This window comes from Delphinus delphis, chromosome 3 (genome assembly GCF_949987515.2).
Source record: "Delphinus delphis chromosome 3, mDelDel1.2, whole genome shotgun sequence".
In the NCBI taxonomy this organism is placed as follows: Eukaryota; Metazoa; Chordata; class Mammalia; order Artiodactyla; family Delphinidae; genus Delphinus; species Delphinus delphis.
Window position 1 is genome coordinate 80742555 of NC_082685.1, and position 16628 is coordinate 80759182.

Here is a 16628-nt window from a genome sequence, read left to right on the forward strand (position 1 = left end):
AATATAGAAATAAAAGGGTCTTGGTTTAATTCTCCTTTGTACCCAGAGGCAGCTCTGCAAATACCATCCTAATGAGCCACTGCCTAGCCCCTAATCTCATAAAACCCTCAGAAGGGAAAATGCATGAAAGGCACAGCTGATTCTATCTCTTTTGATATTTGTCCTTGGGTCTACTTTTGGGGCTCTGAGAGCACATGAATTAACATGAACAAGTGAAAGCATTCAAAAGTAGGCCTTTCCAATGACGAGCCAAGCCAGTTACCATACAGCTTGCATATTTATTGAATACTACTAAAATAGCTAAAATACATTGGGTACTTGTTGTGAGTGCATCAGTAAAGATCACATTGCTACAAAAGCCTGCATATTCAGCAGTACACAACTGCAACTCTACGGAAATGCCACAGATGCAGAATACTGTTTTCTTGCTCTATTTACACAGCGGATATACCTATTCTAACAAAGGAGGGAGGGGGGTAAATGCACAGGAAACTCAGGCCAATGGGGGAGCGAGAAGAGAACGAAGAAGTGCAGTGCATGCGTCGGTTGATGTGTAACAGTCAGAAGCGGGACAGTTCAGAACAAAGCCTGCCCTGTCAAAGGAAGAGCTAAAAGACAGTTATATAAAAATTAAGGTGGGCTTTCAGACTGGCTAACACAACAACATTCCATGAGTGGATGGTATTGTCTGATTGTATTTTTGTTTATCCATTTCATTGGGAGCAAGGACAAAAATGTAAAATCTACACCTTGCTTATCAGAACTGCCGAAAGAGAGTGCTCTGCCTTTAAAAAAAAAAAAAATTTGTAAAAACATTTTTTTCCAACCTAATTTTTGGGAAAGGTCTAATTTTCATGTTCCTACTGAGATGTCAGTTTTTTAGATTTTTTTCAGAGGGCATTTGTTAAAAAAAAAAGTTTGCCCTTTCTTCCCCAAATATTCTTTCAAATGAAAAGAACCAAAAGAGACACCTAAAAATGCCTGTCAAATTATTGCTTTTCGTTCTCTAAGTGAGGCAGGCGAGGCTATGGAAAGGAAGAGATTTGGTAAGGAAATTACAGTTTTGTGATTGCTCCCGCTACAGTGACTGCGTGTCCAGGAGTGCCAGCCCATGAGACATGGGTCTCTACCGCTCTGTGGTGGCACTCACTCAACCTACAACGCTGAAGAAGAAAGCCACACTGAAGACACAAGGAGAACAAGTCAATCCAGTCTAGAGAACAACATTCGGGGAAACAGAGTACCAACACCTTCTTAGAACATGAAAATAAAAAATAACTCCATCAGAGCTACCTTGCCAAGGAGCATGTTGAAAGTCCAAAATAGCACCATTCATCAGTGTCTCAGGTCCTGTGGCAGCATCTCGATCACTTACCACAAGGAAACAATGAGTTTCAAACTACTTCTATACATCGAAAGAGTACATGGATAAAATATAGAGATATACAGACAATTGATGAACATAAACTACTAGGCTTGTTACATCTAAATGAAAAAAAAAAAAAAATGGGGACTCTCAGCCTCTGCAAGAAGCAGTCGGGAGCTGTGTGAGTGAAAAGGCAGAAGTGGACCGGTTGTGTGAGAGCAGAGGGGGTTTGAGTTGTGGAAGACATCGTCGTAGCAAACCAGGCCTGAAGGCCCACCTGTAAGGGTTGTAAACGTGGATTCACAGTGTGAAATTCTGAGCGTTTTCACTTGAGTCAGAATGATTAAAAACTGGTTTGATGATACCTATTTGTCCACTGTAAATTCTCTAAAGCAAGGCTCAGAGTCCCATAGTTTCTTCTTATACTTGATGATTTACACAGAAAAAAATCCCATATATGATACCATGACCTCATCAATACCCATACACCATGTGTAATACAAATGGAGGTGATTAAAAAGAGAGGAGGTAACTGATTCCCGGGGAGTGGAGCTCACTGCTGCCAAGTGGATGCAGGGAGGCAGCCTCGGTCTGGCCATCCTTCTTGCGGCTCACTTCCTTTGGGACAGGAAGTCTTCCCTGAAGAGCACACAGACAGACACACACAGAAAAGAGACACACTGAGTCACGCTCCTAAAACCATTTGAAAACTTTTGCTTCTCTCTCCCGCCTTTTATCCCTGAACTCCTGGTGTTTTGCAGAGCTTACATATTAAACACAGTTCACCTGAATGTAAATATTAGGTCTGTCGGGGCATGAAGTAATTAAACACTAGCTGCCGTGGCTGCAGTGGCATCAAGCACATCCCTAATGGCTGGGCCCAGCCATGCAGGAGACAGCATTCCCCAGAGTCAGGTTCCTGAAGACAGTTTCCAGGACCCGATAGGACCCCCGACAAAAGACTGGGTGAGAGGTGTTCCTAGGAGTGCTAACACTTTTTTTAAAGAGTTCAGCGGCCGTGGTGGGGATACTTGTTTTCTAATACATAATAAAAATATTTAAAGCATGCCACAACTGCACAAATGTAATTTATGTACAGTTTATTCTAGAAGCAACTGGGACAGTCCCTATGGGCCTTATAGTAAGAACCAGAAGTGGGTCCCAAAGGCAGGGGAGTGTCTGGGAGGATAATCATGTGGGCTGGGGGTGGGAAGGCGGCGGCTGCAGAAAAGAGGAAACTAGTGGGAAACCAAGGCCAGAAGAGAGTGAGATTCAGCTAGATTGGACTGACTGGGGCTCTTCTAGTCTCTCCTCACGATCCTGATGAGTGAGGGTTTCGTGTTTCTGACTAGGAGAATCCAAACGCACTGTGACTGATGATCCTTTGAGTACCCACGGGGAGAAGCTCCCCATCACAACCAAACAGCAAGAGGACAGGACAATGAAGCCCATTTGCCCAAACGATGATGCAAAATAAAGGTCTTATCACAACTAGACTTTATGCCTCATTCAGAAATGAATACAGTGAACATTTGACAAGAGTCTCTTTTAGCCTAACACTTAATTACTGGAGTTGTCTCAAAAAAAATTATCCACTATGGTTTTAAAAGATCTGTTTTTTTTTTCTTTTCCTTTTTGTTCAGGTTACATGTTCTAACAGGATAGTTATAATAAGCCAATTTGACTGAATATAAGTACTTGGGTTAAAGTGATAATCTTGCTTTGTGATCTGCAAATTACTTTATTCAAATTTTTTAAATTCAGAAGTCAGGGACTTCCAAGCAACTTGAAACCAAATAAATGTTTTCAGCAGCCACCAGCGTGAACTAAATGTAACAGATAATTCAACTTTAAGAAGTCTTATTTACTGTATAGGGTTCCCATATTAAACATCTGTTATACCTAAATATGTTTAAAAAATCTCAGACTTTGAGAGCATGTAACATTTTTAGAACGTATATGAAATCCACTCAGTACGTACTTTAATGCTCCAGTCTTAGTTTGTGATTTAGAGGTTGTTTTGGTATCATTAAATACCAACAGAACCAAACCAGAAAATTAAATTAAAATATAATTCATCATTTACACACACTTAAGGATCTAGATAAATATCCCAAAGCATTGTATTGGGCAGTTCCCTTCACTTGTGAAAATAATTTCAATCTTGAGATTTTGGCATGCAATCCCACTACCTAAAAAAAGAAATCCACTGTAGTCCTGATGTCTTTAATGTCTGTTTCTCCTCCCCTATCAACCAGTTAGCATCATGGTTCAGGATATGACAAGCTTAAGTTTTGGGCAAATGAAGAATTCAATGGCTGTTAACTGTCATAGGCCTAGAAAGGGAAATCAAAAGTTCATAACACATTTCACTCAACAGCTATACTCTTTGCATGGCTGGCCTTAACACTGCCTCCTTCAGACTTACTGTGAAGTGAATATATAGAACATCAGTTGGTCCTTATATAAGTCTCAGTTTTACTAATCTCTTATCTCCATAAAAAAATATACAACAAAATGAAATAAAGAGCTGGGTGGGATCTGGGTAATTGGGAAAGAAGTCCTTTCAGGAAAAAAAATGTGAAGGAGATTATTTCAGATTTGAATTTATCACGTTTACTATTTTTTTCTCTTTCAAGGACCCAAAATGTTCACGCATGTCTTCCCTTCATTATTCATGTTTTGTGTGCCTACTATATGGATTGAGCACTCTATTAGATTTTAAGTCAACGGAGACAAAAGCAGTCCCTCCAGCCTGCCCTTAATTAATTTGCTGTATTGGAGACACCTAAATAACTGGAGGATAACAAGGCAGTGGTGGTAAACCATGCAGGGAGTTCTGCTACGAGGCACCCTGGGGAGCTCCTGGGGAGATAAAGTTCTGTGTATACTCCCTTTGGAGGCTGGAATTTACTAGATTTCAGTCCCTACCTCCTGTCCTTCATTAACAACAAAAAAAGATATTTCTGCCCCCATTAAAGGAATTTCAAGCTTCTGCAGCAAGGGGAGGAGGTATTTTGAAGAGGAGACACAAAGATGTCTTACTCCCCACAAGTAAGGCCTTGCAAGAATTCAAACACACAGTGTCATATCTTCCTCTATCATCCACCATATAATGGTCCCTACAGGACTGAGGAACTTGAGTAATCCAGAAGGCTGGAGGAGGGGATGTGCTCCTAGACGTCCCTTCGCTGATGTACCTCAGGTAGGATGGCCCTCTCTGCTCATGACTGTTAGTACATGAATCCCCCAGTTACTCAATAATGTGCTTTGGGCCAAGTAAGCCAAGATTGTTTTCCATATGATTATGCAAAGACGTGCTTTTCCAGAAGGCAACAGCTAGAAAAAGGACAAATATATTATGCTTGAAATACTATTCATGTATTTAGAGAGGAAAGAACTCAAAATAACAGAAGACCTGAATTCCAGGATCCACTATGCCAGCCCCCTGGAGCATACCTCAATGCAGGGAAGGCCTAGGACACAGACTGGCCTTCCAAGAGGAAAGGGAGGCACTGTTGACCTCACTGAGGAACTTGCCCAGTCTACCCCTCTGGTTGATACCACCAGTATCAAAGAGAGGACCTCTGGATGCCTCAATGGGGCAGGAATTAATGAAAAGACTATACTCTCCCCCTTCTCTTCCATAATCACATCTTCCTCTCAGCTACTCAGGGGAATTATGCCTTGAGGTGGCCCAGTAAAGAATGTCTAGACTATACGGCGCTCCTGGTGGTGTGGTCCTGCTGAGGAGGTGGGGTGTGGGTGTGTTTTAAGTAAAGCTCCAGTATTTTAGCGCAGCTCCACTCCAACTCTACAAGATCAGAGCAACTCTAGGTCAGGCAGGGCCCAAATCATTTGGTTCACCCACTTTGCTGCCAATGATTTCAGCCTTGACCTTCAGAAATTCTCTGAAAGATTAAAAGTGATTTAGAACTGTTTTCTTCCAGTGCAAACTGCCAGTAGACATAATCTCTTTAACTAATGTCTGCCTGTTAATAAAAGATAAGAAATTGCTGAAACCATTAAGGGTAAGTAAGATAGTTTCCCAAAGTTGAAATGACGGTAGTAGCTGGGGAGTCCTCTCCATTGGTCAATTACACTTAAGAAATTTTTAAATGGAAATTTTATTTTCAATGGACTCTATTTTTTTTTTTTTAATTGCAAAATCAATTGGTCAGTGGTAAAAAGTACAGTCCTCCTTGCTTAAGGTCAAATTGATATTTACCCTAACGGGAAAGTCCAAAGGTATCTACAGTAAAAACTGGTAAATGTTTTTGTTGTTGTTGTTGCTGTTTTGAAATGCTGCTAAAATCTAAAATGTAAATTTTACAAATTTTCTTAAGGCAGAGAATTGTCACGCCTTAAGATGTCTGAACAATGAAAGCATGTTTATAGAAAATATTTTTAGGCTAAAAATTATAAGAAAAAATATAACAGCTTTTTTATATTCTTTCTGTTTTGTTTCATGGGTAATCTTATCAGATAGTCAGGTATTATTACCAGACAAAACTGTCACCATCTTATACTCTTAAGATAACTTTTAGTTAGATATCTTCATATTTGAGTTTATCCACCCAGGAATGGAACGAACAAAATAAAAACCTGCAAAAGGTACATTTGACAAATTGGTTCCATGATTCTTAAATGAAAATTTGCTTTGGACTTTGGACTTGTCAAGAAAGAAAGATAGTATGAACTGTAAGAGTCACAGGACTTTAGGATATTCTTTTTCTTTTTGTAGTATATGTTATTTCCAAGGTCATAATAGTATCAGGTTAATGGATTATTATAGTAGACAATAATGAGTATTAAAATTAGAAATAATTGGGTTTTGAAATTGTTTCTAAATGGAAAAGAACCAAAAACCAAAAACCAAAAAACCTTAACAAAATGTCAGCTAGAGATCTTACCTTAGGAAGCCTTCCCTCCATTTCCTTGTTTGGAAATGGTTCTTGACTGACCCAGACAGAAAGCTCTGGGTAAGAAACCTAGAGAGATATAAAAGTACACACATTCAGATTAAAAACTGGATCCACTCTGAAACCTCTTGGGAACAGCTTAATGAGCTCAATTCTCCTCAATGGTCACTTATTTGCCAATTGCAACTTAGAGTGCTGGGGAAGCCCGTCAGTTCTTCAGACTGTCAGTGTGCTTCTGAATGTACACTGCACTCAGGAGAGTTTTAGCTCAATGTCTTCCAAGACCAAGTCCAGCAGAGCAGAGATATCAATCAGTGCTATCTTTTAGCATGCAAAGTGGTAGCTTCGTGGCTTACTGCCTGAGCAAACGAAGGCACTGGGGAGGCCTAATTTTCAAAGCAACCTGTGATAAGCATCCTTGCAAAACTCCATGTTTATGAGATAAATGTGTCATGTACCCACCAAACACTGTTAAATCCTGATTCATTTATTAGAAGGCTCAATTATGCACAAAACATATGGAGGAAAGGAAGAAGCAGCCTGCATCCTCCCCAGATCCACATGTCCGCTGACAACATACTCTGCCCAGCTGCCTGAAAGTAGCCAAGTGTCTCAGAGAGGGGCAGGGCAGGGGACTGGTGGCATCGCCATGAATGATTCAGAAAACGCTAGCTGTTGCATATGGGGGTGGGGCAGGGGTGGGACGAGGTGGAGAGAGTGAGTCCCACTGAGCAACTCTTCTTTCAATATTAAAAAGGGTTATGACGATCCTAAGAAGGTTGCTGACTAGCTGTTCTCCATCTCTGGTAAAGGCAGGAGAGGGGATAAGGACTTAAATTACAACTACAGATTTAGGTCAGCTGTAAGGAAGAACTTGGCATAAGAATTGTTAAATTACTAAAAGAATTTAGAGAGGAAAACTGTGAAATCTTCTTTAAGAAATTTAGAAACCGAATCCAACAACCATCTGTCAGGGCTAATTTACATTTGATACAGCCCTGCTTGAAGGGAGGGGAAAAATTAGGTAAGATTCCCTCCAGATCTGATTCTCTGGATGCTGTAAATGAGCTTCACATTTAATAAATAATATTAAGAATTACACCTCATTAATTGGTTAACAGACTTGTATGTCTTTTTTTGTTTATGTTTGAAAGCACTAGATGTGGTAGCCTAATCATCGGGCTGACTGCAATGTTTTCAATGTCCCCATCAGTCACTTCGGTCAGGGGGTCTGAGGCACAAAATGTGACGGCTGTGCCTGTTTTGTGGGAGAGTCTAACAGAAACTATCTTTGCTCAACCCCAGGGACATTTATGGCACATCCCACTGTACGAAGCAATCTTACATGCATTACCTAATTTATCCTGAAGGTAGGTTGTAAATAGGTCTTATCATTACAGCGAAGAGGAAACTGAAACTCAGACAGGTCACATGACTTGCCCAAAGTCACACAGTGTAGGATAGGACTCAAACTCAAGCCAGGCTCCCAGGTTCTGAAGCTGGGTTCTTTCCGCCATCCTGATGCCCTCGAATTATCCCAGAATGCAAATTGCCTACCACCTCTCTTTCAAAATTACACCAGTCCACAGCCACCACACACATTTAGGTCTTAAATATTTGAGAGCTCATGCTGCAAGAACTGGGCCTGTTTTCTGACTTCGGACTGGGTCTGCTTTCTGGGCCATGCGGTTCCCCCAACCCCAAACTCCTGCCTCTTGCTCAGCTTTCCCTGCTCTGCTCAGTTCCTTCTAGGAGAATGCCACCATCTGCCTCGTCTGGGACAAACAGCCACCACTGACATTCCCCTGAACCAGGAATGGGTGAAAAGAACAAAACTGCCATCTTAGATACACAAGCTTTGTTTAAGGCTTAAAAGAAAGTTACAGCACACAGAATCCCACTTTGGGAAATTATAGGAGATCTCAAATTGGGACCTACTGTAAATTCACTCAAATAAATAGATAAAAGATGATGACATCTCTACATTACTGCTTTTCAAGGCATGCTTTAAGTATAATTAAAAACATGACACATATCAGCAAGAAATAATACTCTACTGTAAACCAAAAACATTGATAGAAATACATGTAGAAACATAGTAGACACATGGATGCAATGAAAAGCAAAATCAAGTAAATGTTGTATCTGTTTTCTTATGCTTTTTTATGATATTCTACTTTAACAAAATGACACTACATTAGCATTTAACTTCTAGGTCCAAAACATGAATACTGAAGCCACCCAAGTCTGATCTGTAGGGAAAAATAGCTTACCCCTCAGAAATTATTATACTTACTGTTACAATACTTATTACAAGTTTTTTTTTCCAAGAAATTTCCTTTTTTTTAAAGAAAAACAGCCAGCGACTGTATGCCAATGAGTATCTGCCGGCAAATCCATGACTAAGGAAAGTTCCTTCCCTACTTCAAATTTGTTCTTTTGAAACATATTAATTTAGCTACAGATTGACCAAGGGCATTTCTAATTAGGCATTTTCTTAGTGTGTGAATCATAAAGTAATCAGTGTATATGTTACGAAAAATAAATGTCACTTTGGCCTTGTGGTAAATTCATCTTGTCTCCTTCTGAGTCAGAATTTTAAGCCCAAAATGGCAGGGACATATAAGAATCTCAATTACATTCTTAACACCTGTCTGGCTGGTCTCTAAGAACTCAGTATATCCCTGGACACAGAATCTAAAGGGGAGTAGTTAAACTTTTATTTTTTGGTTTGGGGAAAAGGTGGTAGATTATTAGAAATATATGCTACCTACATTACAGCTTTGTTCATTCCTATACCTGTGGTGTTTTGAAGACTCTTAACATGAAGGACTTAAGAGGAAAAAAATCAATGACAATCATTATCCTTACTCTCAAATAACTTAGAATACCTTTGTCCATGCAGGCATTCACCATGAGTTTGTGAAATGCCCGCAGCGTGCTGCACACAGATAGACTCTGGATATCACAAGAAGAAAAATAGAGTTCCTGACTCCTAGGAACTCAAATCAAGGGGCAGGGGAGGCAAACAGCAGGGGCGATAGATCCTCTAAAAGATCATTTTAAAGCATGTGCTATGGGCTGAACTGTGTTTCCCCCAAAATCCATATGTTGAAGTCCTAACCCCCAATACTTCAGAATGTAACTGAATTTGGAAATAGGGTAATAAAGAAGTAATTAAGTTAAAATGTGGTCATATGGGTGGGCCCTAATCCATTATGACTGGTGTACCTATAAGAGGAGGAAATCAGGACACATCTACACAGAGGGAAGACCATGTGAAGACACAGGGAGAAGACAGCCATCTACAAGTCAAGGTGAGAGGGCTCAGAAGAAACCAACCCTGCTGACACCTTGACCTCAGATCTCGAGACTCCAGAATTGTGAGAAAATAAATTTCTGTTGTTTAAGCCACCTAGTCTGGGGTACTCTGTTTTGACAGCCCTAGGAAACTAACACAGTGTGTTTTAAGTGCAATTTTAAAAAATGTATAGGTTATGTCAACTGTAATAGCAGTTGGAATATCCATCAACAAATTTAAAAAAACAAACAAAACCAACATTTAGCAAGACATCCACTAGTGCTGTCAAGAGAGGAAGTAAGGGTGGCAGCGAGGGATCTGGGAGGGTATGTGATGGCTGCCAGATGCAAGCCAAGGAAGACAGAAGGCTGAGGGGTAAGGATGTAATGAACTCTGTGGGGGGAGGCACCTCCACGGCCAGATCTCGCTACAGCTCTCAGTGGCCACAATAGTAACGACACAGATGCAACCCCACAGGCTGCTTCTTACCTAGTTCAGAATATCAGAAGCTGACAATGATCCTGTGATAGAGGCTTCTGAGTGCTGATAAATATGTGGGTCAGAAAAGAAGGTAAGTTGATCTATCTTTCCGGAGAGCATCTGTGCTTGCTGGACCCCAAATCTGTTCATTCTTCTTGGTATTAGTCAACTGATGCTCCGAAAGTGGACACATGGTTTAAATTGTATCCCTTGCATTCAGGTTTCTGGATTCAAGTTTGTGTTTTTCATGAAGACCGGTTAAACTAACTTTTCCTCTCTTAAACTTCACCAAGTTCTCTCTTGGTGGTGGTGGTGGTGTGAGCACCTCAGAAATGTAAGCACATGGGAATCCCTCACAACTGTTGTTTTATTAAACAAGTAAACCAAAGTTTGTCTTAGTCTTCACAAGAGAAGTGTGTTCTCTTAAAACTGTCTTCCATATATAAAATAAACAACTGTTTGTTTTTGCTCAAGTAAAATCCTCAAACCCTCTCGAATACTGCTCTTCCAGATGTCAGGAATCAGAGAAGCAAGCTATAGCCTCAGCAATTAAGAAAACATCAGTATTTGTGAAAATACAGAGGGGATGAAATATTTTAATGTTTTAAATTGGAGAACATGCAAAGGTTTTGCTTGAATTCGGGGGAAGGTTGAGTGTTTATGCTCATTGAATATGTTAGTCATTGCGTCTTTTTCTATAATGCCACATTTATCTCATTGATGACTATGTTTAGAAACAACAGAACATGAAGAATCATGTTGGTTTAAATACACTAATCATGATAGATATGTATTTAGATATCCATGAGCAATTCTTAGTTAAAACCAATTTTTTTTGCTTTCAAGTATACTTTATATATTTTAACCCACTAATATAGTTTTATGGAGAAAAGGTACTATTTCTTCCTCATTCCCTTAAATGTATTTGATGGTTGGGCATTTAAGTTTCAATTGTCTATCACTGCATACAAGTTTAGAAGAAAATGCTCATGGTTTTTGCCTTTTGTAATCTTTATTTCCTTCTTTCTTTCCAGGCTTGTTTTATTCTCAGGGCAATGCATAGTGAAAAATAACCTCATTTTTTAAAGTCTATAAGACAATTAGCTTGCAATGATTATTGCCAAATTAGAAAAATAAAATGTGGAGGAATCAGAGACCACTCAGGCAAGGTACCCCGGCCCCTCAAAATGCCAACTAGATTATCATTCAAATTATTTTTTCTAACCTCTCAAGCTTTTCATGGCAAAACCTGCTATTTATTTTCCAACAGTATAGTCCACATACAGAATCAATCTAATTGACATGCTTCCTATCACTTCTACCAAACTGCATGTAAATTTTGAACTATATCTATTTAGTACCTGTTTCTAAATTCGTATTTTCCTCTGCTCATTTACTGTCTTTATCAATATTTCTTTGGGGAGACTGTTATATGAGAACAATCTTCAAAGCAGGGTCATGGCTTTATTCGGAGCCTAAGTATACCACAGACATATACGCTGCTTATTTCGCTGGTTAACGTAACTTCTCAGAAACCTGCTATGAAGATGTTGCATGGCTTGCTTGTTAATGACCATAATTATAATATTATTTTCTACCCTTAGTGGGATTCTATGTGCTTAAACAATGGCCTTTTTATGACTTACCAAGGATAGGTGCCCACCCCCAGCAATTAGGAGAGGGAACTAGAGTGGCAGATGTCCAACCTGCATAATTAATTCTTTGAGCAGCAAAGGAGTATATTTTATCATCTCTCTGCCAATGTGTGTGTGTGTGTGTGTGTGTGTGTGCGCGCGTGGAGCCAAGTTCTATTCTGCCTAATTGGCTGGGAGGTTGTGAAACCCAGTACTGTAATACAAGGAGAATTTATGTGCACATACATGCTCTTCATTTCTGCAAATACCCTTTGAAGTGGTGCTATTAAGAATCTCCCTCAAAAGTCAGTCTTCTCCCAGGTGTTACTGGTCATGGGAGAGGGCAGAATGTAAACTGAAACCATAAATGAGTTACAAGGTCATTTTCTCTGAACAGCATTACATCAAAGATTAGATGGTGCCAAAAGATGATGCACTGAGCTGTCTCTCTAGAGACCCACTCTTAGAGATCTGCCTAACCCTGTGAATGCTGCTTGGAGATGGAGTACACAGTGGGGGAAATGACCTGCAATTAGAAGACCAAAAGATAAATATGCAGAACACTGGGTCATTCAGATAGTGTACGTCACCTCTGCAGATTCTGGAAAGTAAAATAAAAGTGTTAGTTGGTCCCTAAGTTGGCCAACATTCTGGTTCGAGAACTAAGTGAAACATGCAGCGACCTAACTTAAATACACACACACACACACACACACACACACACACACACACACACACACACACACACACACACACAGGAGCTGGCTGTGGTAACAACGGGTAATCACAGAGAAAGACTTACAAGCACCTGACTGTTGCACTCAACCACAAATGCCCTCCTGCTAGAAAGGAAGGCATGGCCTTTTAGGGCACTGCTGTATTACAACACTTGCTGACACTCCCGGTTTTTCCATGGCCTGGTAAGTTCTTAATCTGTAGAAATGAGGGTGGGAGAGACAACCGGGTTCATAGCTCACAAACTGGTTAAGCCCACTGGTATTAACTTTGCTTTGGGTGCATATGTTTACTATGGGCACAGAAAATGTCCACATTTTATTACTATTATGCAGCAGATTATGTTACTGCCCGTGATTACAGGTCAGGCAGGCAAAGGATTCATATCTCTTTACTTTGTGAGTTGGGGTGTTTGAAACAAGCTGTGTAGAGTTTAATAGTGGAATCCTCTAGATTCCCTCTGCTGGTTGTGAAGCCATCTTGAGAGGCCGTTGATGAATATGTGGGAGCCTGACAGCTGTGGAATTTCATTTCTAGATTTCAACTAGGCAGAGAAAGGAAAAGGAAGTCTCCTCACTGGCAACAAAATGAAAGTGTTTACATGTGAAATTAATCGTCAGCACAAAGAGCTTTCACAGTCACTCTGTTCCACAATATAATATTCTGCTTGTTTGGCTGCTGAGTCTTTTAAAAGTTGATTTCTATGAATAAGAACAAAGACTTAGTTAGAGGAGCCAGGAATCAAGTCAGGAGCAAGTCACAAAAGGTTAACAACATTACCCAACTCTGCTCTGTCACCCCTCTTTGAAACCATGTGCTATGTGAGTTTGGGGGGTTTGGATGGCGTGTGGTTCAAGGCAGGGGTGAAGCAGTAGCTGGAGAACTCAGTGTGCTGAACCCGAGGTCAGTTGCAAACGTTTGTATTGTGCAAACTCCTCTCATCCCAGCCTCATTCCTTTCCAACAGGAACGTGCCTAACACAAAGCAATCCACCTAAAGGCTCCATAAATCCAAAAAAGGGAGTTACTGATCGAGGAATTCTCAGATTTCTGCCAAGGCACCCTCCCCTGGGCTGGAGGTCAGCCTGGTACAGGAATCAGAGCCAAAATGTGGACTGGACTCCGGGAATTAAGTTCAACACTTCAAATCTAGACTTTTAATGGGTGACTTTTCTTTTCAGTGATGAAGACAAAACAAAGTACAAAAAGCTGATAACAGCCCAAAGTAAACCAGGAGAAAAAGTACAAGAAGAAAGCTTGGAAACAAATCTCATAAGGGATATCTAAGAAGAGATTTTCTGAACAAAGGGAAAAAATAAAGCAGCTTTTAAAAACTCTAGTTTGAGATTAAGCAGTTTGTGAGTGAACAATAAGAAAGTGCAGGCCACAAAACAAGACATTTGCTCTTTTCAGCAGAAAAAAAATACTGGCCTTTGTTAACTAGCAAGAAAAAAGAAAAGGCCCCTCAGGCATTTAAGCACAGCATAAGCTTCTCCTTGCCCCATGACCTCAAAAAATATGTTAATAAAATCTTTACCTCCCTGGAGTGGAACCAGAATAAATATTTACTTAACACGTCTGAGTTCTAAGTCTGGACCACCTTATTCCCTTATATAAATTGGTTTTCATTTGTAACCAAGAAATCAGAAAAACACCACATCTTGCAATGTTTCTCCTACTTTTAAGGTGAAAGAAAAGAAGAAGGAAGGATGAAAGGGAATGAAGGGAGGGAAGAGAGGAAGAAAGAAAGAGAGCAAAAGACTGAAAAACAGGAAAACGAAGGAAGGACGGAAGGAAGGAAAGAAAGAAAACCATATTGGGCCCCAGTGCACCAAACTGCACTTAGGAATTTTTGAACTGTATTCTCTGTCACAAATGAGAGTCACGCTGTTGATATGCTTTCCAATACTAGACATCTGGAACTAGCAGGACTTTTTCCAAGCACATTCCAAGGTTAATAGGAAACATCTAGACTTGCTTTCATTAGCTGGTTTGAATAATTTTAGGTATGCTGGGTTTCAAACAACTACAAGAAGTCTGATTTCTACTCACCAAGAATACTGATTTTTCTTTCCTCTTGTCCTGAAGTTACTGCACCATCCACTAAAATCTTATAAAACTTTTCACCAACAACATGGAAGAATAAGTCCTCAAAACTCAGATTTCTTTCGCTAAAGCCCTCAATCAAAGGCTAGTGCAATAGGTATTTATTTATCTGGACATAAGGATTTGGGGTTCTTCTTGATCTGGATGAATGATGAGATAACCAGTTGCTTTTGACGAGCTTGTGGACATTTCAAAGCATTCCTATTGATGACATGAGCAAGACTGACTTTTCCAGAAAGTGTGTATTTTCTCCCAAAGTGCTCATTCCGAAAGAAGTTATTCTCGCTTTCCATCAATGCACCCTCTTCTGCTGGCAGCTGCAAACCGCTCAGCATTTAGCAAAACACATTTCACAGTTCAGTGCTTGTCTTGCACCGTCTTGGTCATTCAAAGACTGATAACTCTTTAACAGCAAACAGCATCATAACAGATCACCAAATTTGGAGGGAAAATGGTTTCTGTTGTGGAGAGGGTGTAATTAAAACTGGTTTAAATCAGAGGCTAGTTGATTATCTTATAACAAGTTTGGCTTTAAAAAGGGGGAAAATATAGCCAGATCCGTATCTGCATGCTGTAAGTGTTTAGGTCACAAACAGGGCACTAAGAGGCTTCCAGTAACCTGTCCTCTATGAAAACTGGCAAAAAGCTAAAAGTACAAGAGGAATAGAATAAGGTTAGGATGGACGTGCCCCTGTACACCACCTGGATTTTCAGCCCCACTGAGTACAGCTTGGTCTGATTCAGTATTAGTCTTCTCCCTGACAAAGGCTCAGCCAGGCAGTACCATGGGAAGCAGAGAAGACCTATGGGGGCGGCCACCAACCCAAATAGACAAGGTGTTTCGGTACTGGGAGTCACCCAAAAAATACTTCAAGAGCTGTGAAGATAACTGCAAAAGGAATGCCAAATTAGGAGGCTAAATTCCCTGGGAAAGGGATCACATATTCCAACTGACGCGAAAAAGCCAGCTTTGGAAACTCAGAACTTCATTCCAAGTCCTGACTGCATTCTGCGACAACAGAATACATTGACATTGACATCTTCTGGGCTTTTCCCCCTCAGTCCTTCTTCCATTGCAAACCAATCAGCAAAACTATACTACTCCAAAGGAAGAGAACTGTGAGCAATGCATGAGGGTTGTTGGAACCCACACGGGCAGAGTATGTAAATTTGGAGACCCACAGTTTCCCATGGCAATGCATACTAGAGTTCATTGTAATTTTTTTTTTTAAATTTTAGGCATGTTTTCCAGGCACACTCATTTAATCCTCAGGGTGCTGTCGCAAGGACGAAGTGCATCAATACCTGTAAAGCCGCGGCAACAGGGCCCAGCACGCAAGGACTAAGTGGATCTGGGGTAGCTGTTATTATCATCACCCTCACAGTCTGACAGATGAGAATGCTGAGGGGGAGCAGTCAGGGAGCCTGCCCAAGATCACACACCCAAGAAATGGAGAAGACAGGATGCAAACCCAGTCTCTCTTCTCAGAGAACACGGTCTCTCAATATCGATCTTCTCTGCTATTTCCCCAGAGCTACCTGCAGTGGCGTCATGAGGCTCCTGAGAGCTGGGGCCTGTTTTCAACCCCCAAGTAGGTGCTGAGCATCTCCACTTAGTGCTCTTGTGATGAAATTTAGATAGATTTCTGACACCTACTATCAAGAGTAGTTTTCTCAGAAATATTTGTTACTCTGCCAGCTGTGTTTCTGATAAATAGCTGCCCTCAAAATTAACTTACCTAAAAAAATCAGCACTGTCTGAGGGCACAGAGGGTGTGCTCGTCCACATGTCACTACAGTAGTGGGGGAAAGACTACTCTTAGAGCAGCAACTCTCGCTTGGCTACATGAGGGCTGCGGATCTAATTAAACCCCAGCAACACTCATCACCACAGTTTTGTCTTTTTCAGTTTTCCCTGGAAGGAAATGTTCAGCACAATATAAATATCTAGCAAACACTGCAGCTAATTACAAAGGGCATTTGCTGAGAAACAAATGGTTTTCATATGACCCCTAAATGAACTCTCAAACGACTTCTTCTCTGATGGCCTAGTAACGGACAGTCTAATCCAGAATATTTTTCTTT

The 16628-nt window shown here is 40.5% G+C and overlaps 1 protein-coding gene across 3 annotated transcripts in view; it reads right to left on the reverse strand.

Moving 5' to 3' along the window:
• Nucleotides 1-784: 784 nt before the first annotated feature.
• Nucleotides 785-16628, reverse strand: part of NREP (neuronal regeneration related protein) — a 28992-nt gene continuing 13148 nt past the window's right edge. For all 3 annotated transcript variants that reach the window (XM_060009010.1, XM_060009012.1, XM_060009009.1), the window contains 2 exons: nucleotides 6280-6357; nucleotides 785-2005 (listed from right to left, as the gene is read on the reverse strand). In XM_060009010.1, the coding sequence (XP_059864993.1) occupies nucleotides 1880-2005; nucleotides 6280-6357 (204 nt within the window). In that variant the 3' untranslated portion in view covers nucleotides 785-1879. The remainder of the gene's footprint in view (nucleotides 2006-6279; nucleotides 6358-16628) is intronic.